The 24,998-nt window shown below is 38.5% G+C and overlaps 1 protein-coding gene across 1 annotated transcript in view; it reads left to right on the top strand.

Annotated features, from left to right (window-relative positions):
- Positions 1-24,998, top strand: part of GRIN3A (glutamate ionotropic receptor NMDA type subunit 3A) — a 171,529-nt gene that overhangs the window by 37,795 nt on the left and 108,736 nt on the right. The window contains 1 exon segment of the mRNA XM_045469916.1: positions 15,582-16,186. Coding sequence (XP_045325872.1) covers positions 15,582-16,186 — 605 coding nt within the window.

The raw sequence follows: 24,998 nt of genomic DNA, 5'->3' as shown, positions 1-24,998 counted from the left end.
TAGGGCCACAAAGGAGGTAAATGTTAAGATAAAGAAAGTTAGAGACAAGATAGAGATCAAGATCAACAACAGAGACAGGGATGGAGGTGGACATGGAGGCAAAGGGAGCACCAGATGGGCTTGGATGGAGACAGAGGTAGCAAAGAAAGACAGATTTCTATAGGTCACCCACCTCAAATTAATTCCACAGGGACAATTTCTAGGATATGTCTTACCAGTCAAAAAATCAGCTTTTGAAGGTTTTTAGTAGAAAGACAAGTTTTAGGGGCGCCTGGGTTGCTCAGTCAGTTGAGCAACCGACTCTTGATATTGGCTCAGATCATGATCTCACAGTTGGTGAGTTCGAGTCCCATGTTGGGCTCTCTGCTGACAGTGCAGAGACTGCTTAGGATTCTCTATCTCCCAGTTTCTTTGCCCCTCCCCTACACTCACTCTCACTCTCTTTCAAAAATAAATAAATAAATACAAAAAAAACCCGCAAAAACAAAAATAAATAAATACATTTTTTTTAAAGACAAATTTTAATATGTGATAAGGAGACGTTTTGAGTCAGCATCAGTCAGCCAACAAATGCCATTAAACATTATTCTACGCCCTGAGATGTAGTGTCTGGATTCTCTAGAAACTTTCAGTTTCATGGTGAGTGAATGTTCAACAAACCCATCAACAAATAACATAATTTCCATCACTGACCAGTGCTCAAGAAGAGGAAGTTGTGTTCTACGAAGGTGGTGGATTTGCTGGTGGGCAATACAGTGGGAAGGCTGCTAATGTTAAAGAGAAAGCCTAGAAATTTGAGCCTGAATGTTGAGAAGGAATCAGCCATCTGGGGGAAGTGCTCTCACTTTGCATAAAAAAGGAGCAGCAAGAATTGTACTGTAATTTGGTTGTCCACTTTCCCCTCTCTCCATCCTCTATGCCATGTATAGCTGTGTCTCTGAATTCAAGTAAATAGAAGCCTGGTTACTTGCTTTTTTATGCTAAATGCTAAGATATTTTCAGTTGTGCATAGTAATAATAGGTATGTTATTTTAAGTTTCAAAATCCTGATAAAACTTCTGTCATCTTCCTTTATCTGTCCTCTTCTTTTCCTTAGTCTTCTTTATTTACTATCCTTTCCATTTACTTTGTTAGAGTACCGTTCTCAGTTGGTCACATTCTCAGTTGATCACTGAGATTTCAGAGTCATTTCTGCAGTTCTGTTACGGTACTTCACTTTAAGTAACAGATGAGTAACCGAACAATTGCCTCCATACTGATACCTTTGTATATTCAACTCTGTTTTAAATGCATCGGTGTTGAACATTTAAACAAAGTCAATCATGAATAATTTATAAAGCACAGTAAATATGTCCCTGCAACCATCTTTAGTGTAAAGAATATGAGTGACACACATTCAGTTTGCACATGTCATGATGCACTTGTATTTCTAAACAGTGCCTTGGGCACATAAGCACTTGAGCAATTCTGTCAATCCTATCAGCATTCAGGTGCCAGTTTTGTGATTGACATCAGAGGAAATTTGTGTCATTTGGAAGGATAAGATTTTATGGGAAGGCAGATCATAATTACTCTTGCCTCTAGAGAGAAACCCTATTAGTCAAATAGTCAAATAGGAAGGAAAATGACTCATAGAAAATAGACCCACATCTCAGCTAAAGGTCAGGTATCTCTGTCTAAATCTAAACTACACATCAGTATTTATTCATTCAACTAACACATCTTCACTGTGAATGTCTTATTTTCTGGGCACTGTTGCTCAGGATTTTACTACAAGAGACAACATATCTAGCCCCCAAATAGTCCAGGGAGGGAGAGAGATGTGGAAAGGAATATAAACTATGCCATGTAATAAATGATTGGGGGGATGTACAGAGTGTGGGAGGAAAGCATATAAAAGTTAGACAAGTAATACCACTTGAGTGTGAGGCAAGTTAGCAATGTTTAACTGCAGGAAAGCTGGCTGTAAGTTTGTGAGGCCAAAAGAGAAGTAAAGAGTGTTCTGGGCAGAGAGAATGACCCACCCACGCATGTGGAGGCAACACAGCTGGGGCACTTGGTGGTTTCCAAGTTTTGGGGGATGGGCTTCCAAGATAAAAGGAAACTGATATGTTTAGACAATTGAATAAGCAGGACAAGATGACACCACTGTTGTGCTTCAGAGGAGATAAGCATGAGGGCTAGAACACATAGAGATGTCACTGTCTGCTCTGATGGATCCTGTGTAATCTGGGAAGGGAGGCAAGAGATAGGATATTAGAGCTCTCCAGGATCATCCAGGATACACACAGAAAGAGAAAATCATCAACACTGTGAATTTAGCATTTTGAGTGCTGGTCTATATTATAAAGCCACAGTTATCAATTTCCTTTTTTCTGGAGAAAATAAGGGCCTCTCATGGTCCCTGTTCTCTTTTTGGGTCTGTGCTACACATCTGACTTAGAAAACAATGATGGGCTTTGGAAGTTCTTCCCATTTTAAAGCCTAAAAGCTTTTGGTGTGGCATGCAAGAGTTTCAAAGAAAATAATGCCAATAGAGACTAAAAAAATGTTAGTGGAGTGACAATATAGGGACAGTAAATAGTTCTAGAAAGACACAATTCCAGGGCTCATATAGTAAATCAGTTGGAAACCCAGAAAATTAATTGCATTTGATTTGATTTGATTCTTTTTAGCACTAAATATATTAGTAATTAATGTTTCTGTGCTCTCAAGATACAATGTGATTATATATGTTTGTCACAGTGGGGAAGAAAAATTATTGAATTCATAAATCAATGTACTCTTTATACCTCTCTTATAAAGGGCAGTTATTTGTGGGTTGAGGACTACAGAGAGAAATTAGAGTGTGAAAGTTTGGACTGAGCCTAAATGTTTCCTTTAAAATTCAAGAATAAAATTAAACACAAGCAGGTATTCATAAATATTAAAATGTAGTCATATTCATTTAAGATCACAAGGAAGACAGACCACCTCAATTAAACAAACTAGTAACATTTCTAATTTGAGAAATGACTTTAACTCATTCTTACCTCTTAATTCATGGCATTCTTTAAACTGTACAGGAGTTTGGGTCAGGTAAACTTTAGGTCCTTTCTAAACAAGATGATAAAATCATAAGTACACTAATTGGCTTTGGTAGTTCATTCAAACTTAATAGTCCTGTCCTGATTATTAATGGGTTTGAATGAATACTGACAATAATTTGACGAGTGAGTTCACAACAGGGACAGAGGCAATCCAAATCTTAAATTTGATAACTAACCAACTAGGTCTTTTTTCATTTCGTAATCATCGACTATGCTCACATGGACCATCCTGAAAGAACATAGACCCATTCATTCAGGATTCATTGACCTGGACCTGAGGTCACCAGAACTGCTTAAAGAGCCCCTGAATTTGATCACTAATTCATAAGAAGGTACTGCCTCTGTGACTAGGGACTTTATGAACTAAAATCAATATTCCCAATGCCTTCTTACTTTGAACCAGGATTTGAAAGGTATGAAGAATTAATTATGCTAATGTGTGCCTAGCAATGCAAGTGAAATAAAATGTCATTGCAGCAAAGCTTAATCATAATTAGTGGATCACAGGTTTTGAAATAAGGTACTAAAATGGGAACACTGAGATACTGCTTCGTGGCCTGCTAATACTCTTTATAGTGTTAAACCGATCAGAGTCTGGTAGCAGCAATGAATGTGAGGCTATACAAATTTTTTAAATTTCCATATGAAATGAGAAGCTGTTGTGTGCAAGTAAACTGATTTTATAATGATGAAATTAATCCAGGATGCTAAACCAGTATATATAAAAGCCATATTACATCACAATTAGCTGAACCATAGTTTAAATGTGTAAAACATATACTTGTATCAGTTAAAAAAAAAAAAAAAAGACTGGCTGAAGGAACTGAGAAAAAAAGCTTATGCCAACTGTGGTGTCAGTCCTGGAGGGTATTTAAAAATAGAAATAATCAACATTTAGCTGAGTTTTCATTCTTACTGTAATGAAGCAAATTAGCATGTGACATAAGCCATCTCTTAATAATAGTTTCAAGCTGCATTGACATAAAGTAATCAAATTTCCATAGGAAATTTAACTTGCATGCTAGACAGTTTAATTATCTGGTGCACATTTCAATAGTTCCCATTATAAGAAAATATGCCAGAGTTTGTCACTGAGAGTGTCTATAACAATAGTTTGAACACTTCAATAAATTTTAATTATCTTATAAATCATCTGCCTGCTGATACATATAAATGTGCACATTCATTCAAATATTACTTAATTTGACCAAAACTGGGTGGTGAAACAGTAACTAAAATTAGTCTTAAATTAACATCTTTATTCCATAAGTTCTTAAAGTATAACAAATAATCTTGTCGTTTTATAATATGAACTTTAAAAAGTTGGCATAGAATATGACAATTAAATCTAGCTTTAATATCCTATTCCAGAGATCACACAGAATTACTCAAAGCTCAGTCTCTGGAAGGCTTCCCACTTCCTGTTATGGTAAATATGTTATATTAATGTCTGTATAGTCGAAGACATGAAAACAAACCAAAAAAAAATATTCTACTCCAGAAATGCTTCCTTTACCTCTCTCTAGGTTATAAGATCCTGCCACCTCCTACTGTCCAGGAAACAGATATGCGAACACATCGTGTCTTCTGTTTTCATAGTGCCCCATAAAAGCACTTTCACATACATAACATAATGAGGCCCCCGCTGCCCTGAAGTAGTTGGTTGACTGTTAGTCTCTTGTTACACTTGAAGAAATGGAAACCACAATCCCCAGCACAGTCTTGATCTCAAAACAGTCCACAGCCTCTTCAATACTGCTAAAGCTGATCCATTTTGCTTATAAGATGGTATTGATATATTTTATATTCTTATTTTAGATAAAATTGTGACATGAGAGTTATCCTCTTTTTCTCTGTCAAAGTATCTGAAAGGGGGCTGCAAGAAGTTGATGAAGACGGGCACACCGACACAGTGAAAAGGGATAATAGATAGCCTTACACTGTAGCAGGAAAGAGAGAAAATACACTTTCTGAAAAGACTCAAGAGTTCCTGCATTGCCGTAAGCTCAGCTCCTGTGGTTCAGTCAACATGGACACCCACTGATGCCATAGCCCCCAAACACATCATGGTCCTGTAGCCTGGTACAATGACTAGTGCTGACATCAGAATGTGTGAGTCATCAAGGAAGGATTAACTACGCCAGCTCAAGGAAGTGTGCTAATTTTATTCACAATGCTAATAATAATAATTAATAATAATAAGGCTGATATTTACCAGATATTTCCTACACATTAGGCTTGTGGTAAAGCCTCCCTAATCATCATGTTCTGTGTCATTCTAGCCTCCCTCCTCTTCTCTTCCCATTCATCCATGGTCCCTTGACTCCATCTATAGACTTGGTCTTTCCCCAGTGTCCAGGCCTTGTCCAAAATGCAGGCAAGAAAGCCGTGATGATATTTGCCTCACAATTTAAAACTCAAAAACCAAGTCACCATTCTTCTTAGTCTGGCTTAAACTTTGGGACCTATTTCTCATCTCATCTCCTGCTTTGTTTCAAACTATCAGTTTGTGTCCTGGTGGTCTACCACCTGGTAGTCTACAGTACTGGTAGACTTTAAAGTTCATGAAAGAAAAGACAATATTGGTCTTATTCAGCACTGTAGTCTCAATAGTCAGCACCCAATTACTGGCATGAAATAGGTATTCAATTGTTTGTTAAATAACCAAATTTACCACCAGTCTAGCTGGCCCTTATACTTAGATTCTCTTAGTGTAATGTTCCTAATGCTACAGCAGCAGCATTATTATAAACTATCACTTATTATTTACTGTGTGCTGATGCTTTATATATATTATGTTATTTAATCCTCACAAACTTTGCAAGGTAGGTATTATCATTTTAATCACACAGAAAGGAAAATGAAGCTCCATGAGGCTAATTGATTTTTCACAAAGTCTGTCACACACAAATGGTAAGTGAACCACAGTTCAAAGATCTGAGTTATGCCAAATACAGCCACCATGTTCTCCTCTGGACTCTCCTGGGAATTGCAGTGACCTTCTGAACCCCAGACCAAGGCTTTGGACCTTGTTGCTTGCTGATAGTCTTTCCTGATGTCAGATGCCCACATTTCCAATGTCTACCTGCCCTTGGTTCACCCTTTCCTGCGTTGGGACATTCCTGAGCACCATATGACTATGTATCTTCCGTAGCCACATCCTTTTGATTGAAGCCCTCCCTTCCCCAAGTATACCAAGTGACAGTTTTAAGCACCAGAGGTTGCACCTGGGGAGGGTAAACTTACGTGAGCAGTCTAGGAGAGCAGGGCTCAGAGAGTGAGTGGGAGCCAAAGGCTTTCAAGATTACAAAGGGTCAGGTGAGAGAAACAAATTATAATCATCTAGGACAAAAGGCATAAATGGGGTGGAACCTGGATGAACAAATTGGGTATCAATAATTAAATGGAACTAGAATGAGAAAAACATGTGTGATCAAAAGCCCAGTGTAGGAAATTTGAGTGGCCACCACAAACCAACCTGCTATGCCCCTGACTTCCGTTTTTGGAAAACGGTGTGGGATGAAGAAGGATTGAATTGGTTCAAAGGGTATAACATGCATACTTCCAGTGTTTCTTCTGCTTGAAGACATATATCACTCTGTCAGTGGCCTGGCACATGATAGGCTTTCAATGTGTATTGTTGGATGAATAAATCAGCCAGTTGTTTTTGAAGACAATGTTACACATACCAACACTTCCTCCTACGACCAAGTCAGCCTACCAGTGTCATCTCTATTCCAGGAGGTGAATTCTAGTCTTCCCCATACTGCTGCAGTGAAATAGACCGCACCTAGCCTGATGGGCAATAAATATTATGCCAACTGCACCATACATCCAAAATCCTGCTTTCTGAAGCATTCATTGTATTTTACTACTTTGTTATATATTGTTTTATGTATCACTCAAAAATCCTGAGGGATGTGTTCCAAGATCATTACTGACATCCCCATACATGATAGTTGACCACCATTATAGATTATAGTTTCAACCATGAAATTCAGTAGACTCTAAATGAAAAATTTGTTAGGCTTTCCAAACTTTTCTTATTCTACCAAACACAAAACTGATGTCACTAATTATATAACTAACTTGTTAAATTTCTGTTGATGAAGAAATACAAGTGTTGTCATCTCACAAGAGTTGCTACAAATGGAAGGATGAATGAAGAAAACTGCTAGGAAGCCATGTGTGTGCGGGACAGCAGGCCAGCACCCCCACTGGCCTCCAAGTGCCTGCCACACAGGACACGTCATTCTCACCCATGTCATGACACATCTTAAAAGTGACTTGATTCCTTGAGCCTTTAGGATTACTTGCAAACAAACAGAACTATAAATATTAGATCCATAAATGTCAGTGCTCTTCTTCATATGATATTCTTCTCAAGTGGAAGAAGCAGTATAGAAAAGCCAAAAGCACAGGCTTTCCCATCCTACAAAGTTGGGTTTTGGATCCAGGTTTCTATTTCTTAGTAACTGCGCAACCTTGGAAAAATTACTCTTTCTGAGCCTCATTTTTGTAGTTTATTTAAAAAGGCTAATCATTGTATTCACCTCATGAGGCCGTTGTGAGGATAAAATGAGATAATCTGCATACAGCACTATGGCCATTGGTAGAGATTAGCTCTTCATTTGTATTATTAGATTACAATTTCTGGGCAGGAACTATGCCTTTTGTTTGCCTGAATCCCTAATGCAACAGTAAAAAAAAAACAGTTAATTTATTTAAAAGCCTGGGCTTCTAAAGGAATAAGCTTTAATTTTCGGAAGAAAAAAAAAAAAACCCTTCTGTATAATATAGGTCAAATGAGGTGTGAGATAATGAGAAACCACAAACCTCCAGCAGCCTCTTTGGCTGCAGAGAAACGAGAGCAGGGGAGAATGCCAGTTCTGAGCCCCTTGAACACTTTCAGTCATCAACAGACTTATGAAAGGAAGGGAATTTCATCTCTGTTAAAAGTAGTCGAAGTATTATGCTCATTTGAGATTTCCGAGCTTTGGCCTAGAAGGCAAAACTAAATGGTTTGCTTGCCCGGGAAAGAGCTGAGAGAATTTCACCCTTTCTTCACTCTCAAAGCAAACCTGGCTTCGTTTCCTCTTTTCTTCTGTCAGGGAACGTCTCAAAGCAGCTGGCAAGCTCTTTACTGCAGCCAATGCTGTTTTTGAAACTTTTACTGATCCAGAAAATAGCTGAATCTGTGCTCTTGGGAAGAACAAAGATTGATGGGGGATTTCCAGCAGTAGGTGCCAAAAATTCCTTAACCTGTAGAAGTGACACTAGAACCAGTACCAAAGAAAGAAGGGTTGGGGGGAGGGGGGGAGGCCGGTACTCTGCTGTGAATATAATGTCTCCCAAATAAATAGCCTCCTCCAGCCTGAGACAGAGCTGCTGTTTTCCTGCTAGCGAGTTAGTGTAATTGGTGTTTGCAAAAGATACCTATTGCAGGGGCTGTTGTGTGTAAGTAGATGAAAGGGAAAAGAACAATAGCAAAGACAAAAATTACATTGCAGTCACTTTAAAAAAAAAGCACGTCCATCACAATGACTTCACTCTAAGCAAATTGTAACAGCTCTCACTTACTAGGCCCTTGCTCTGTGCCAGGCACTTTGCATGCATTATCACCTTCTCACATTTAATTCTCCCAATGAATCTGTAAGGGAAGAGGTAAAATGATCTTCGTTTTAGAGATGAGGAATTTATGACTCAGAAACACTAAGTGACTTGTAGAAGGCCACTTGGCTCATAAATGATGGAGCCAGAATTTAAGAGTAGTTTGGTTTTTTTTAACCGTACTTTTGTTTTTTTTTAAATTTTCTTAAGTAATCTCTATACCCAGCATGGGGCTTGAACTCACAACCCTGAGATCAAGAGGTGCATTCTCTATCAACTGAGCCAGCCAGGCAGCCCAAAAGTAGTTTACCAGGATTACTAAACCCTAACTGTTATACTGATTGCCTCAGAAAAGGAGAGAAAAGCTCAGTTGACTGAAGAAGGCAGTAGCCAAGCCAGCAAGGAGTGTTTAGTGATGAAGTTTTGGGGTGATGGTCGGGTGGTTCCAGAGCCAACTACCAAGAAAGAATTCTTGAAGACGTCTTTGGTGCAAAAAGGTGATTTTATTAAAGCATGGGGACAGACGCATGGGCAGGAGGAACTGCACTGGGGTCCAAATGGGTAACTCATTACATGCCCTCAGGTTGAGAGGGGGTCAGGGATGGAGTAAGTCTCTAAGGAATTTTGGAAGTGAGGTTTCCAGGACCTTGAGGGGTTAGCTGTTGCTAGGGGAAATGCCATTTATTACCATTTAATAAAACCTCAGTCATGAGACCCTTTAAATGTATATCAGAGAGCTATAAACTTGGAGTATGATTGCCAGCATGTCTTGGGGCAGTTGAGATAAAGGAAGTAGACTTACAGGATTCTGGAGGTTGGGATACTGTTAAGCTAAGGTAGTCTTTTGCCCCTAGCAAAGTGTCATCATCTAGGCAGCTGAGCTTCTAGAGAGAGGTCACTCTGCCAGTTTCAAGGACTTGTCAATGGGCTGTAGGCAGTAAGGGAATTTAATTTTTCATTTGCCTTAGTTACCCACATTACCATGGCAAGCACTGTTAAACCCCTTTCCCTTGTTCTCGAGTATCTGGGAGTGTCCAAGGACACACAGATCCCACTTGGGGTGGGGGTGGGATGCTAGCTTGTGCTTTTTTTGCCCCGCAGCCTGCCTCATGCTCCCTCATCATGTAGGACTTAAGGGAAAATATTGCAGACACTACAAAACAGGAGAGTAAAGAATCAGAGGGAACACAGAAGCTTGTGATGGCTCCAACCATTTATCTGGGACTAGAGAGATAGTACCTAGTCGAAGGAGAACGGATGGTCAAAATGAGGCCACAATTTTAGTTAAATGTCTGTGTTTTTATAAATCATTATATATGTTTACCTATATATAGTGATTAGTCATTTTATATACATTCCCTATTTTTGCTAAATTCCCAATTGCAGAGTGTTTGTATAGTATAGATACTTGCGTCCACCTACCCTATGAATCATGATTAGTACACTTTTCTTCGGACCCTCTTCCCCCTTTCCCACTCTTGCCACTCCTACTAGTTTCATTTACAGTAATTTTGATCACTTATAACTAGTGTTTATTTGTCTACATACCTATGTATAGTCTATCCCTCACCCCCTACGCAGGCAATGGGAAATTTCTTGCAGGGGCATGGCTCACAGTAGAAGCTTAAAACTGTTTTCCTTGATTGAATGAGTGCTCAGTTGAGGATTCTATTTCCTGATAGATCAGTAAATGTTCTTCATATTTTGTAACCATTAACTCTTTGTCTATTCAGATTTGTTGCACATATTCTCTTATTTGTTATGTTCCCTTTGGGTTTTTTTGTTTGTTTATGATAGGTATTTAATGCTAGAAATAAGATATATTGTAATGTTCAGTTTACTGTATTTTTTCATCATTGTGATTTCTGAAACCTGTGTACCAATTAGGTCTATCTTTTAATGATTTCTCATTGTACTTTTAAATGGTCTGGGGTTGATTTTTAATATATGGTGGAATTAGGAATTTAAATGAAAGTATTTCCAGTAGTGATCTATTTTCTCAACTCCTAATCTCGTATATATTTCTTACATATTCCTTAATGATTTGCAATCTATAATATACTAATACAGTCTATTAAATTAATGTAGTTCTTTACATACATCAACACATCTGTTCTACTTATTTACCTGTTAATCCTTTTGTTTGTACTTCCTTGTTTTAATTATTGTTTTATACAAATTGTACTTTCTGGTATATTCCAATATCTTTTAAGGCAAGACCGCTCTATCATTTTTCTGTTTCCAAATTTTCTTACCATTCTTGCCTGATTTTACTTTCTGTGGAATTTTAATATTTTACTTATTTTACTATTTACTATTTAATGACTTTAATATTTAAATCTAGTCTGATCATAGCCAGTGAAGCAATCTTTCCTTATGCCATTGAATGATTCCTGGACCTTCTTGCAGTCCTCTGACACAGGCAACTGCATTGCTATCTTGGCAACTCCTCTCTCCCTCCAGCTCTGCACTTGACTTGTTGAGATTTCATTCCATGAGTGCATTTCAACATGACCATTTTTGCCTTATACTTTTGGGAATTTAAGCCTCCAAAATAATGTAGAAACAGATTATGATGGGAATAAAATTTTAAAAATCAATGGAGTGAAGTGGCATGTCATCGTAGGTAGAAATAAAGATTCAATTCAACATGTAGGAAAATTATATTTGAAAGCCCCTTAAATTATCTGTTTAGTTTGCCATATAGGGTTTTGTGTACACAACTATGGGCAATAACATACATATATTACAATGTGTAATGATACCTATAATGTCATATATAATAAAGAGTACACTCATTTAGGGGAGTCAGAATTATCAGTACTATTTAACATATTTTCTCTCTCCCTACCTTCCCCTATTGAGTCTTTATTTTAAAAATTTATATAAATTAAATGCACTTAAGAGGCTGCTTCACTCTGTCTGCATGGTTGAGAGATGCTTCCTAATTCTTAGGCTGTTTTGTTATTGAATCTCCGATTTAGGAGGTAAGCAATACACAAATTATTTTTCTTTAAGTATATCTTCTTGGGGCGCCTGGGTGGCTCAGTTGGTTGGGTGACCAGCTTCGGCTCAGGTCATGATCTCATGGTTTGTGAGTTCAAGCCCCGTGTCGGGCTCTGTGCTGACAGCTCAGAGCCTGGAGCCTACTTCAGATTCTGTGTCTCCCCCTCTCTCTACCCCTCCCCTGCTCACGCTCTGTGTCTCTCTGTCTCTCAATAATAAATAAACATTAAAAAAATAAATAAAATCATTAAAAAAGTGTATCTTCTTTCAGGCCATGGGTTTGCTCTTTTGCAAACAGCAAACTATAGGTAAGACATAGACTTTGATTCTCAATTTGGTTTGATGAGTCTTTTTTGTATTTTGTCCAGGATTTTGATGGAAGTTTTATGATTAGGCTTGAATTTCAGTGTCCTAAGTTTTCATATCTGTGCGTGTGTGTGGGTGTGTGTGCATGCGCGCACTTGCATCACCTGTACTTTTATTATTATATGGAGAGAAATTGGGAGATGCTGCATCTGAGGTGGCTAGATAAAGATAATATCACAAGATGTTTCCACACTATTATTTCATAAATATTTGTTTGAAGCATGGTGTTCCTCAAGTCTGTTAAAAGATTAACTTCCACAACTGGAATTTCTTAATAGAATTGTTTGTAGAGATGAGTGGGATTATATGGATTAATAATTATCCAAGGTGGGGTGGGGAGGTTGTCCTTCATTTTATTACCATGTCCTTCCCATGCCAAATGCATTTGTTTGTGTCTGGTGCTAAATGCTCAATATGATTAGCTAATTTCACTTCCATCCCTGCCTCCATTAAAGCTTGCTCCTTAACGTACCAATGTAATGAATCCCTCCTGAGGAAGTGTATGGATGGGACTTTGTTCCAACTAGGGGCAATATTAGTTCTTGAAGTTCTGCTAGAAATGGCCTTTTTCTTAGTCTTTCAGTGCAGAGATTATGACCATAGTCTAGGACTTGAGGTGAGCAAAAGAAAACCACGGTTGACAAATGTTATCTCTGATTAACTAAGAGCCATGTGATAAGAGATGGCTGCGATTTGTTCCTTATCCTAAAGAAGCTTCCAGTCTAGTGTGGGAGATAAACAGTTAATCAAATAACTATGTTATGGTGTGAAGAGTTCTGTATTAGAAGGATGACCAAAATTAGACCATTACACAGACATGAGATGATTACTTCTGCTTGGTCAGGAGTTAGAGGAACAATCAAATGAACAAAATCTCAATTCACCATTACAGGAAATCAACATGCCAAAATATTGTGGAAAAAAAAAAAAGATCAGCAGTTTTGTTGACTATACTTCAATTTTTAATTTTTTTTAAATACAAAAAAATTTGAAGTTTAGCAGCAGCAGAAACAGTAGTAAATGCTACATGAACTAGTTTCTGGAAATCTGCATGGAAGAGCTGAGTTTTGAAGGATGAATATGAATACAGACGAAAACATCCTGGAGATGTTGAAAGATCAGCATACCCAATTTGTGTAGGTGTGAAAATGCCTACTCTGATACAAGAAAAATAAATTGTCCACTATGACTCATCTTGGTGTGCATATTTGGAGTGTTGAAGGTGAAGTTAAAGACTAGGATTGGGCTCCTAAGCCATACTACTGATTTTGAAATTTGTTCTCTGGGTGACTCAGAGGTTATGGTGCAGAAGAATGATATGGTCATATTTATGTTTTAGAAAGAAAGCTGGCAACAGAGTAGGGAGCCAATGCCAAGAAGATAGTTGGGAAGAATTTGTTCCTGCCAGCTAAATGTAGAGTTTGCCTTCCATTCCTCTTTGCTTCTGGAAGAGGGTTAAAATGGAGGAGGAAATAGAAAGGAAGAAAACCAGAAGAGGACAAGAAAAACTCTCTGGAGGAATTTATTTTAATCAGTAGTAGGAGTGAGGAATCTTCCATTGTTCTCATCTCAAGATCTTGTATGGCATCTCAAGCCTGGAAACCTGGAGCTACCTACTGGATATTGTCTCCCGGTTTCTAACACCTCTCCCCTTTTTGCCTGTCACATCTGATTTTGTCACTAAATTTTAATTTAAAAAAAAGAAAAAGCAACACATTTTCTCATGCTCTTCTTACCATTACCAACACTGGCTTCCAGTTTAAACACTTAGCAGCTAACCAAGATCCTGAGGGGCTTATTTTCTCTCTCACTGTTGAGTGTTGCTTATAGATGATCCTCTAAAAGTTCTGCTTTTATCATTACAAACCCTGCTTAAAAGCTTAATTTGAAGGACAGAAGTTAAATTCGTAGACTAAATTTTAAAATTTCATCCTACCTACCAGCATGATTGTTCTCATTTAGAGCCTTTGGCCATAGTATTCCTCCCATAGTCCACTCCTTAGTCCACTCATATCAAAATTCTTTCGGTCCCTCATAGAATTAAAACTTCAGCTCAAATCCTATTTCTCGTGACACGTTTTTTAGGTGGGTAAGGGGAGGCCATACGTCCCTTTTGTTCAGCGTTTGATGCTTTATTGAGAAAGCCCTCCTCGTTTCTCTACATATATTATTTGCCTGAATGTTTGCCAAGTTCTCAGAAATAGTCCAGTAGTCTAATAGTTTCCAGTGGGAACGTGTTGAGTTCAATTCAGCCAATATATATTGCGTACCTAATATGTGTAAGGTATTGTGTAAACATTCTCAGGATGCCAATGTTGAAGGATAAGTAAGTCAAATGTCTGCTCTCAGGAAGAACGATTAAATTTATTCAGTGGAGAACTATTTCCACTTCACCTGTAATATTAATTTGTGACTTTTCAAATAAGATACTCTTCCTTCATTCATTTGGTGAGTTTCATAAGTAAGTGAAATCATGATGGAAGTTGCATAAATGTGTTTAAATGGCACACATTTTACATTTCACAGCAAAAATACAGTCTCAGTAGACACAAATGTAATCAAGCCTTCAATACAACTATCCAATGTATATATGGCTAATTATACCAAATGTCTTAATCCATCCGGGCTGCTATAACAAAACACCACAGAGTGGGTGGCTTGTAAGCAACAGAAATTGATTTCTCACAGTTCTAAAGGTTGGAAGTCTGAGATCAGGGTGCCAGTATGATCGAGTAAGGGCCCTCTTCTAGGTCACAGCCTGCCAACTTCTCACTGTGTACTCACACGTAGAAGGGGCCAATGAGCTCTCTCAAGCATCTTGGGCATTAATCTCATTCATGATGATTCTGCCCTCATGACTTCATCACTTCCTATAGGCCCCATGTCCTCACCTCCTCATACCATCACATTGAGCACTAGCATTTCAACATGACTTTGGGGGGAACACAAACATTCAGACTATAACACCATATATATTGAAAAATGCCATCCTCAGAGGCTAAAAGTTTAGGAAATGGATGTATCCATTTTCCACACCACCTTTATACAAGTGCCTGCACTGTTTTGAGATTTCCCTGCTATTCGTTTTAAAGGAAAGCAAACATAATTTCTTATTTCTTATTATTTAAAATAATTAAATTTCACTTGAGAGGAGAATTTAACCAATAAGTTAATAACAGCCATAGTTAGAAATGGAGTACATGAAGGGGACAAACTATAAGGAGGTAGGCAAGCCTGATAAAAATGTAAGACTGGTTGCATCAGCCCTGACATTTACATCAGAAATCATTTACCCTCTGGTACCCTTAGCAAGGAAATCAGTTGTCAGGAATCAATAATTCCATTAGATAGGAAACATAATTTTCCAGATGATGGGAATTTTATCCCAGAAGCATTTGAATATCTCAGGGAAAAATAAAGGATTAAGCCTCTTAAGAAAGCAAATGTACCCTATGTTATCATCTTTGGCCAATGCTTTCTAATTCTTCTTTTTCATATCTTTAAATACAGAATCCCCTTCACCTACAGCTGAGTTTAGAAAATTCATTAAGTTCTGACGCTGATGTCACTGTCTCAGTCCTGACCATGAACAACTGGTACAATTTTAGCTTGTTGCTGTGCCAGGAAGACTGGAACATCACCGACTTCCTCATCCTTACCCAGAACAATTCCAAGTTCCACCTCGGGTCTATCATCAACATCACCACCAACCTCTCCTCCACCGAGGACCTCTTGAGCTTCCTGCAGGTCCAGCTTGAGAGTATTAAGAACACCACGCCCACAATGGTGATGTTTGGCTGTGACATGGAAAGTATCCGACGGATTTTTGAAATTACCACCCAGTTTGGAGTAATTCCCCCTGAGCTTCGTTGGGTGCTAGGGGATTCTCAAAACGTCGAGGAACTGAGGACAGAAGGTCTGCCCCTAGGGCTCATTGCTCATGGAAAAACAACACAGTCCATCTTTGAGTACTATGTACAAGATGCCATGGAGCTGGTCGCAAGAGCTGTAGCCACAGCCACCATGATCCAGCCAGAACTTGCTCTTATTCCCAGCACGATGAACTGCATGGATGTGGAAACTGCAAATCTCACTTCAGGACAATATTTATCAAGGTAGGATGCGAGGCCTGTGTTATATTCCCATTCCTAGGGTTTTGACAAGAAGCAGAATTTCCCTATCTATCTCCTTTGTAGAAATCTTGATTTTGAGTAGCTTTAAACTCTAATAATATTTCTGAGAGGCTTTCTGGTTACATAGGCTAGTATCCCATGATCTGTCATCTGGAATTTGATCTGTAGATTTGAAAGCACGTGGTGTACAATAGGGAACACACAGTCCTGCTTTTAAACCCTGGCTTAGTTGCTTACTAGCTATTTGTTCTTGGCAAGTTATTTTAAAACTCTGACCCTCAGTTTTCTAATTAATAAGCTAGGATTATATTGAATAGCTTGACATATGATCATTAAGATATGAAACTATATATGAAAAGTACCTACCACTGCTCGGCTCATAGCAGAAACACAACAAATGTTTCTGTCCCTGCCCACTCTTTCTCATATCAACAGACTTGGACAAATCTCTCTGAATCTATACAGAGAAAAAAATTAGTCAAGCAGGAAATGGATTTTTCATTTTCCTCTCAGGCTGTGATGCTTAAGGCAGTATAGAGTAGTAGTTAAAGACATGGACCCTGGAGCCAGACTCTCTGAGCTTGAAATTTGGCTCTGCCACTTACTGTTTGTGTGACTTGGTTGAGTTACTTAACTTCTCTGAGGCTTAGTTTCCTATGTCTTATATCCATTTATGTAAAATGGGCATAACAATAGATCCTACTATCCATGGGGTCCTTGTGATTGATAGATAGATAGATAGATAGATAGATAGATAGTCAACACTAGGGTTCCACAAGGGTTTTATTTAAATACATACATGCACGTGCACACTACACACACACACACACACACACACACACACACACACACACACATATTCTTTTTAATTAGGTACCTTTCTTCTCCAGTTTCTCAATCTGGTTCAAAGATAGAATGAAAAAGTCCATTTAATTTAAAGAATAACCCATCATTTGGAACTGGTTTTCATGATACTTGGGAAAAGGAGAATATACTTAGAAGATATTTTATAGGGACCTAGATTTTTTTTCCTGAAAAGGACCACCTGTGATCAGAGGGACCAAATCAGAGAATTTTTGGCTATTTTGGAGGTGAGGTCTTAGCTCTAGGCTGGTCCCATTTTTAAAGTTTATTTACTTTTAGTAATGTCAACACCCAATGTGGGACTTGAACTCACGACCCTGAGATCAAGAGTCGCATGCTCTTCTAACTGAGCAGGCAGACCTTGGAACAAGGACATCTTACTATATTGAGAAACAAAAGACCATTGTATAGTGTCTTGCCTTTTAAGAAGACATGACTATGTGATAAGATGTGAGGAGGTCGTAAGCATTTTACACTGAATCCTATATATATGGACTGAGCACCTATTAGGTACAAGGCAACACGCCAAATGCCATGTATTGGCAGTTTACCCACAGCCTATACACTCCCTAAAGAATGTTGTTAAAACAATAAAATAATTCAAAAGTCATTTATTAGGAATCTACTGATGATAAAATTAGATATTCTGTCATCACCTGAACTTTCTATTTTCCCCATGTTGTATTTTAATTTCCACAAGATTAAAGTCTTTGCATATTTTATTTTGCAGCCACTATTAAGATTTAATCTACCACTTTTGAACTAACACATAATTGAAGCCCAGGATTTTAACTGGGATAAGAAAATTCTCCTTCATAACAAAATATAAGCAAAACCTTTATTTATAATTTTGAATAGTCATCATTTTGGAAGGATAATCATAAACAGCAGATAAGAAAAAAATCCTATGAAACCTACATTAAGTTATTTAGTGTCTTTCTGTCTCATGTACAATGGAGAGCACAAGGAAAATGATTCTGTTTGGATCTTAAAAACGTTTACAAACTACAAGGAGAAATATTTGTTGACTTGGGTTGTATATACCCTAGGGGTTCATTTTATCAAGATCAAACTGGTCTTTCTGGCTCCTCAAGGTTTAATTTATATTAAAGTTATATGCCTCCTTTCACAAGGATCCCATGGCACTTTGTACATGAAATTAGATGATGGTACTTAGCCCATTCCATCATCATTATTTGTCCATGTGCCTGACTTCTGAGCTAAAGTAGAAATTCTGTTGAGACACTATTATTCAGCGTAGTTTAATGCCTAGCACATAGCAGCCACTTAATAGACATTTATTGGAACAGAAAGAAGGAAAGGAAATTTCTTATTATATTTACATCCTACATTATCTGCTGCTGTAGAAGAAAAATAGGTGCTGGTAGACAAATAAAATTTTGTCTAAATTAGAAACATGGGTTTTTTTTTTGTTTTTTGTTTTTTGTTTTACCTTTTTGATGAAATGTGAGGGTCTTGGATAACTTTTGCCCTTGTGTCTGTTTCTACATGTTTATCCCACAAAATTTGAAAGTTTAAGAGAAGAATGTAAAGTTTGGTGCCTGGCAGCAATTCACAATGTAGGAGGGTCAGTGGCAGTATTTTCACATCCATGGATGTGTTTGAGAGCGAACTCCAAGAACTTCAGGAAATAGGCCTAGGACTTCTTAGACTCCCTGAGGAGTACAGTCAAAGAGAAAGTTTCAAAGTGTTCAGGAGAGGTTCAAGAGAAGTGGGCTAATCTCTGGAAGGAGTCTTTATAATGCATAACTGAAAAGCTGCCTGAAGCCATAAAACATCTGTGGAATTTCCATCAGTCTTATTTATTTTGTTGAATACAGTCTTTTAGGAAGTTCGTTATTCTCAGTCCATAAGTCACATCTGCATATAGTAATTTTCTTAATTGTTCCTAAATTTTGTGAGGCTGACCCCACTTCTTCACGGCGTAATGAAAAGTCCCAAGGATAATGAGCCATGAATAGCGAGTGTCAGTTATGCAAGCTCTCATTTCTCACACAGCCATTTTTAGTTTGGGCTGACAGAATTGTTAGCGTTTTAAAATGTTAATGAAATCACCCCAAAACATGGACTTTTGAGCATAGGCTTTTAGACTAGAAAAAACAGTTCTCAAGACAGAGTACATGGATGTAATTACAGGTGTAAGGGATTTTATTCTTCCAGGGTCCCCACATGCCAGAGCAAATGCCCATCATAACTAAATGTAGGGGCGCCTGGTGGCTCAGTCAGCTGATTGTCTGACTCTTGATTTTTGGCTTGTGTCAAGGATCTCAGGATCATGGGATCGAGCCCCGCATCAGGCTCCTTGCTGAGTGTGGAGCCTGAACCTGCTTGAGATTCTCCCACTCTCCCTCCACCCCTCTACCCTGCTCACAGTGTGCTCGCTTTCTCTCTCTCTCTCTCTCTCTCTCTCATAAAATAATAATAATAATATGTAAATGTAGACAAAACCACTTGGGGACTAAGTTCATAGTGTAATCTTTAACAATTTATTTGCAAGTTGTTTTATTAAATGTTAATTATTTGAAGTGATGGTATCTAGTATATTATTCAGTAATAACTTCCTAAGTGCATATGTGTCGGTGTTTTTGTGCAGCCAATAACTCTTTGTTAAACTAGGGTGAGGTAGACAGAATGAAGACATGCATCCTGCCATTTTCAAGCTGACAGCCTAGTGCATGACGTTGAAAAGTAGGGAAATGATTGTAAAACAAAAGGATACGTGATTCTTAAAAATAGAGATGTGTCCATATAGACAAAGACTGAGGGGGAAACACTGGAATCGGATCTTACGATAAACAAGTCATTTTCTGGTTTGGAACAAATTCATAAGCATAGGAAATGGCATATGTAAATGAACCAAGACCTAAAAGAGAAATTTGGTACCGTTGGAGCATACATTGAATGTGAAAGGGGTTCAACATGGTTGTGCAAAAGTAGTTAATTTGATAGCATGCCACACAGGGCTTTTATGCCAAGCTAAGAAGTTTGCATTTTGTATGCATACTGGATGTCACCTGAATGGCAGAACATTAGCCATAATGTATTTCCAAATTAACCAATTAACCCAACTGTAACAAATTAACCAAATAAAGTAATACAGCATAAAAACCTAGAAAGCAATATTTTAGACCATTACAATAGCAAAATTGTTTTTATTTCTCAAAATTGGTTTTAGCCTTGCCCACCTTTACTCCTTATTGCACTGTAAACACCAGACTCTAGTGAAAGTGGGTAGTTTGACCTGCTATTCTTAGGGTTAGGCTTTTGCCCATGCTTCTCTTTGGGCCCTGCATGCTAATGAATCTATTGTTGTTAGAGAAAGAGCTCCCTTGGGTTAGTCTTAGCATGAACAAAGACTGTTACTGGGTCTTTAAGAATTCCAAGAGTCTAGTCACTGACAGACCCCTCATTCTCTTGGCCCAAGAAGTCCCTGACCCTTTGGCTTACTAATTATAGTCCTGATAGTTACTCTAGCTTCTAAACAGGCCATAGAATCTTGCCTTTATTCTTTGAACAGCTTCTGCAGGTCAGTTCTCTATCAGGTAGCCATGATTAATTCATTTGTACATTCAAAAACATTTGTTGTGAATATCAGGCGAGGCCCTTGGCTAATGCTGGAGGCATAAAGAGTAGAAAACCGGGACCTTGATCTCAGGAAGCTTACAACCCCCCTTCTGTTCTCTCACTAAGAGAGGATATGCTCCTCTAATTATCCGTATTTTTTGTAAGTTTGTTCATTTATTTTTGAGAGAAACAGAGCGCACTAGCAGGGGAGGGACAGAGAGAGAGGGAGAGAGAATCCCAAGCAGGCTCTGCACTGTCAGCACACAGCCCGACACAAGCCTCGATCCCACGAACTGTGAGATCCTGACCTGAGCCAAAATCAATAGTCGGACGCTGAATCAACTGAGCCATCCAGGTACCCCCCCCCCGCCCCCCGCCATGTATTTTTTAATCCACTTTCTTTGACTGAGCTATTTATCATTCGTGAGATAACACCCATTCTACTAGTGATTATTCTCTTGCATTAGCTGGCATTGTTAGGCCCTCTCTTCATTTGTCCTTGAAGAATGGTCCAGCATGCTAGAGACTCGTCCAAGCTGTGTTCATCTTTATACTTGCATAGTCAAGCAATACCAAGACAATACCAAGATTCACTAGGCTTTCATTAATAACAAATGTTGCTTTACTTATTGATTCTGCACATATTGTGTACAGCCTACTATGTGCCAGGTATTGTGAGGCACTAGGAAACTTCAGAAAAAAAAGGCTAAAACAATCTCTATTAAAAAATCCCAAGATATAAATTGATGGGCCCCATTTTACTCCTGGATGTTAAAAGAAGTCCAGAAGAACTTGAGGCTGCAGGATAGAATTCTAATTTTGAATATTCTTACCCATGTTTACAATAATTTGCTGGCACCATGACCCTAGCGAAGTTATTTAATCTTTGGAAACTTTAATTTCCATAACAATAAGATTCCCACCTTGAAAAGTCAAGTGGTATACCTAGGGTCATTCAGCTAGTACTTTATAAGGGAAGGTTTAAACCAGTTCATCTAAATCCAAATTCTCAATTCAGAATTGATATAAACCTTCCTTAATTGGGATTCCATTACTTTGTAATTCATATTCTTTCAGTCAAAAGCTACATAAATCAGGAGGCATGACTACTCTTGTATAAGCATTCTTGTCCGAAGGACCCTACTGAGCCAAACTAGTTAGCCTGTATGTTTCAGTTGTACTTAGAGAAGATGCAGTTGCATTCAGCATAGGAGCCAGGGGTTGGATGCTGGTAACTCTGGTTCCTTGTATCTTCAAGCAGAATCCATTGCTGTGTGGTGACCTAGTGTGTCCAACTGTTACTCCTAAGTTAGCCCTGTCTGCTAGGGCATCCAAGGTGTCAGTACTTCTAGAAAGCACATGCCTTGGTGTCATGAATCTTAGGGACCTGCGCTTAAGGTCTGTGTTTCCAGATGTTTCCAGTAGGAACCCCTGCCACTGAACTAACTTCACTGAAATCCTTTGAACTTGCTGCTCTCTCTGTGTCACTTAAATCATGCCAAGAGCTGAGTCTGAAATTTTCACTAAGTCATGGAAGCCTCAAATAAGGAACATTAGAAAAGAGGTATTCCCTCAGGACCCTATTTTGATAAAAACAACTCAAATTTGCTTAGTCCACCATCCAACAAGTTTTAAACTATGGAATTTTTCCAAATGAGGAGAGCATCCAAGCTTTTATTTGCCAAAGAGGATATTGTGCTCTTTGTTGACTTTTTCCTTTGTATGCATCTACTATAAAATTTGGAAATATGTCAAGAAGAGGTATGAAAGTATAGAGGGCAATACTGCAGCTCCACTCTGAATTCCAGATCTATCTCTCAGGCCACTTCAGTCTCCAAATCTTCAATCTCTGGATGGATGAATGACTGGTAAATACTGCATGATGTGCCAATGCCAGGGCTATGCTATTACTGAAGGGATATCAGCACCTGGGTTAGTGCTGGAGCCAGATCCGGAGAGCTAGAATGAATCCATTTGGGGTATTACACAAAGCAACCAGGAGCAATCCAGGGGCTGGGCACAGACCACAATTGTGGAGAAGAGTCAAGGTCCATACCAAAATGCAGAAGGAAAGGAAAACAGCTTAAGAGGATGGAACAGCTCTAATACAAATGTGAGAGAAAAACACGGAAAGCAAAAGGCGCCCGCCTGTCGCTTGTGGCTCACGAAAGCAAGAAAAGGGAGAGTTATGTCCATGTGTCTGATTTTTTGAGGTGTACTATTCACACCAATAGTAACACAGCCCAGAATGTATATTAACACAATCACATAGGTTACTATTTTCCTCCTCTTGGGAAAAAAGCCAAGAAGGACAGGAACTGTCCTTCCACTCTGCAGTTTCACTTGTAAGTAACTGAGTTTTGCTGATGGTGGCAAAGCATAGACCCATATGATTCATGTTGGTACATATGTATATTTAATATGTTACTAAATTCCTGTTGCTCTTGTCCCTTAACTGATAGAAATTTATTTTAAAAGGTGAGCTTTGTAAGTTGATGTGATCAATGATTAAAATATGTGGGGCCCTCTGTTCAAAGGAAATTTAGCAATTTCTAATTCCTTTTAAATTCCTTATCCTCAGAGAGGTTTCCCATTGAGCCAATTTCTATTTTTGATACTGTCCATCATTCGGGGGAAAATGTATTAGAATTTTAATTCTTTGAACAATTTGTAAATTGCAGATACAAATACTTCCTGGCTGGCTGAGCCCTGTTCTTTTGGCAAAGTGATGAAGAGCTCTCATGTCCGATCCGAGCAGAAGACATGGGTCTAATTGCATTTACCCCACAAACATTACTAAGCAGTAACTCTGGCCAGGCAGATTCAAAGATGACTCAGTACTCTGGGTGCTTAGATGAACGCTGAAGTCTCTTTCAGCTTGACAGCCTGCAGTGTTAGGAAGCAGAGCAGTAGGAAGAAAGGATTTACTTATTCCTACCAGTCACTCTGTGGAAAAGACTGCTTTCTGGAATGCGGAGAATGTCAAAATCCACACCCTCACAGGCTTAGGGTTAGAAAAGTCAAAGATGGAGGTAATCATCTGCCAAATACTTGCACTTTAGGATCACTAAGAAGGATTAGAAAGAACAGTTAAGGCATCTTTCACATACAGCTCAAGAAATTGTCTACATTTAATGTTTAATTTGGAGTGCTGTCCCATGCACGGAGAACAAAATGAAAGCAATGTCCTTTGATAGAATTGTACCTTGGGTAACTCTGTGGCTAAGGTGACAAATTCATGTCATCAGGCAAGGGTCTGCTGCAATGAAAGAGGCCACAAAGTGAAAGCTGAACTAATAATAGCTGGCCCTACAAATAGGAAACAGGTCTCCGGCGTTATTGAAAAAAATGGGGATGGGGGGAGGGGTGGCTAGATGGTAAAAGAAACATTGAAAATAATAAAGGGAAGTAAATAGATGGATTTCAGAGGGAATGGGAGGGGGCCTAGAGTGGCAACAACAGCAACAACAAAATAGTAATTAACTATTACTGTTAACTCAGTGATTAACTGAGGATGGTCAAGAGCTCATTGAACATAAGATCTCCTTTTAACATGACAAAATATTGACAATTCTGTTATACAAAGTCCACTGACAGGAAGAGAGGGAAAGAAAGAAAGAAGAGAAAATTCAGAAAAAAAAAGAGAGAGAGAAAGGGGCGCTTGGGTGGCTCGGTCGGTTGAGCGTCCGACTTCGGCTCAGGTCATGATCTCACAGCTCGTGAGTTTAAGCCCCGCATCAGGCTCTGTGCTGACAGCTCGGAGCCTGGAGCCTGCTTTGGATTCTATGCATCCCTCTCTCTCTGCCCCAACCCACTCACATTCTGTCTCTCAAAAATAAATAAACATTAAAAAAAAATTTTTTTTTAAATAATAAGAGAAAGAACAAAAAGAAATAATGAGATAACCATGGATTAACCCACGTGCCAGAAACAAAGAAACATGGAGGAAGGGGAAACCATCTAGAGCCTGGGGAAGAGACACAAAATGAGGATAATTTAGAGAATAAGGAGGAATAGAAAAAAAGTCTTGAAGAATTATGAAAAATCACACACATGGATTAAAATAGAAACATCAAATATAAATAGCTAATAATTCAGACAACTGGATCTCTATAGTGGTTGTAAAAGATCAGAACTGGGTGTAAATTCTCTAAAAGACATAAGACTATCCAAAGAAAGAATAGTTTGGGGCCCTCCAATGATAAAGAACAGGGAAAAAAAAACTGTGAGTATGAATTTGTGACAAATGTCAAAGTCTGGAACTTTGGAGAATGTGAGTTTTGATTGGCAGTTAACATGATTGTAGATAATGAGTCACATGGAGAAAAGATGGGATTTCTGAACA

This window comes from Leopardus geoffroyi, chromosome D4 (assembly GCF_018350155.1).
Source record: "Leopardus geoffroyi isolate Oge1 chromosome D4, O.geoffroyi_Oge1_pat1.0, whole genome shotgun sequence".
Taxonomy (NCBI): Eukaryota; Metazoa; Chordata; class Mammalia; order Carnivora; family Felidae; genus Leopardus; species Leopardus geoffroyi.
Note: the sequence above shows the minus strand (reverse complement) of the source record. Positions and strands in the feature narration are given on the sequence as shown.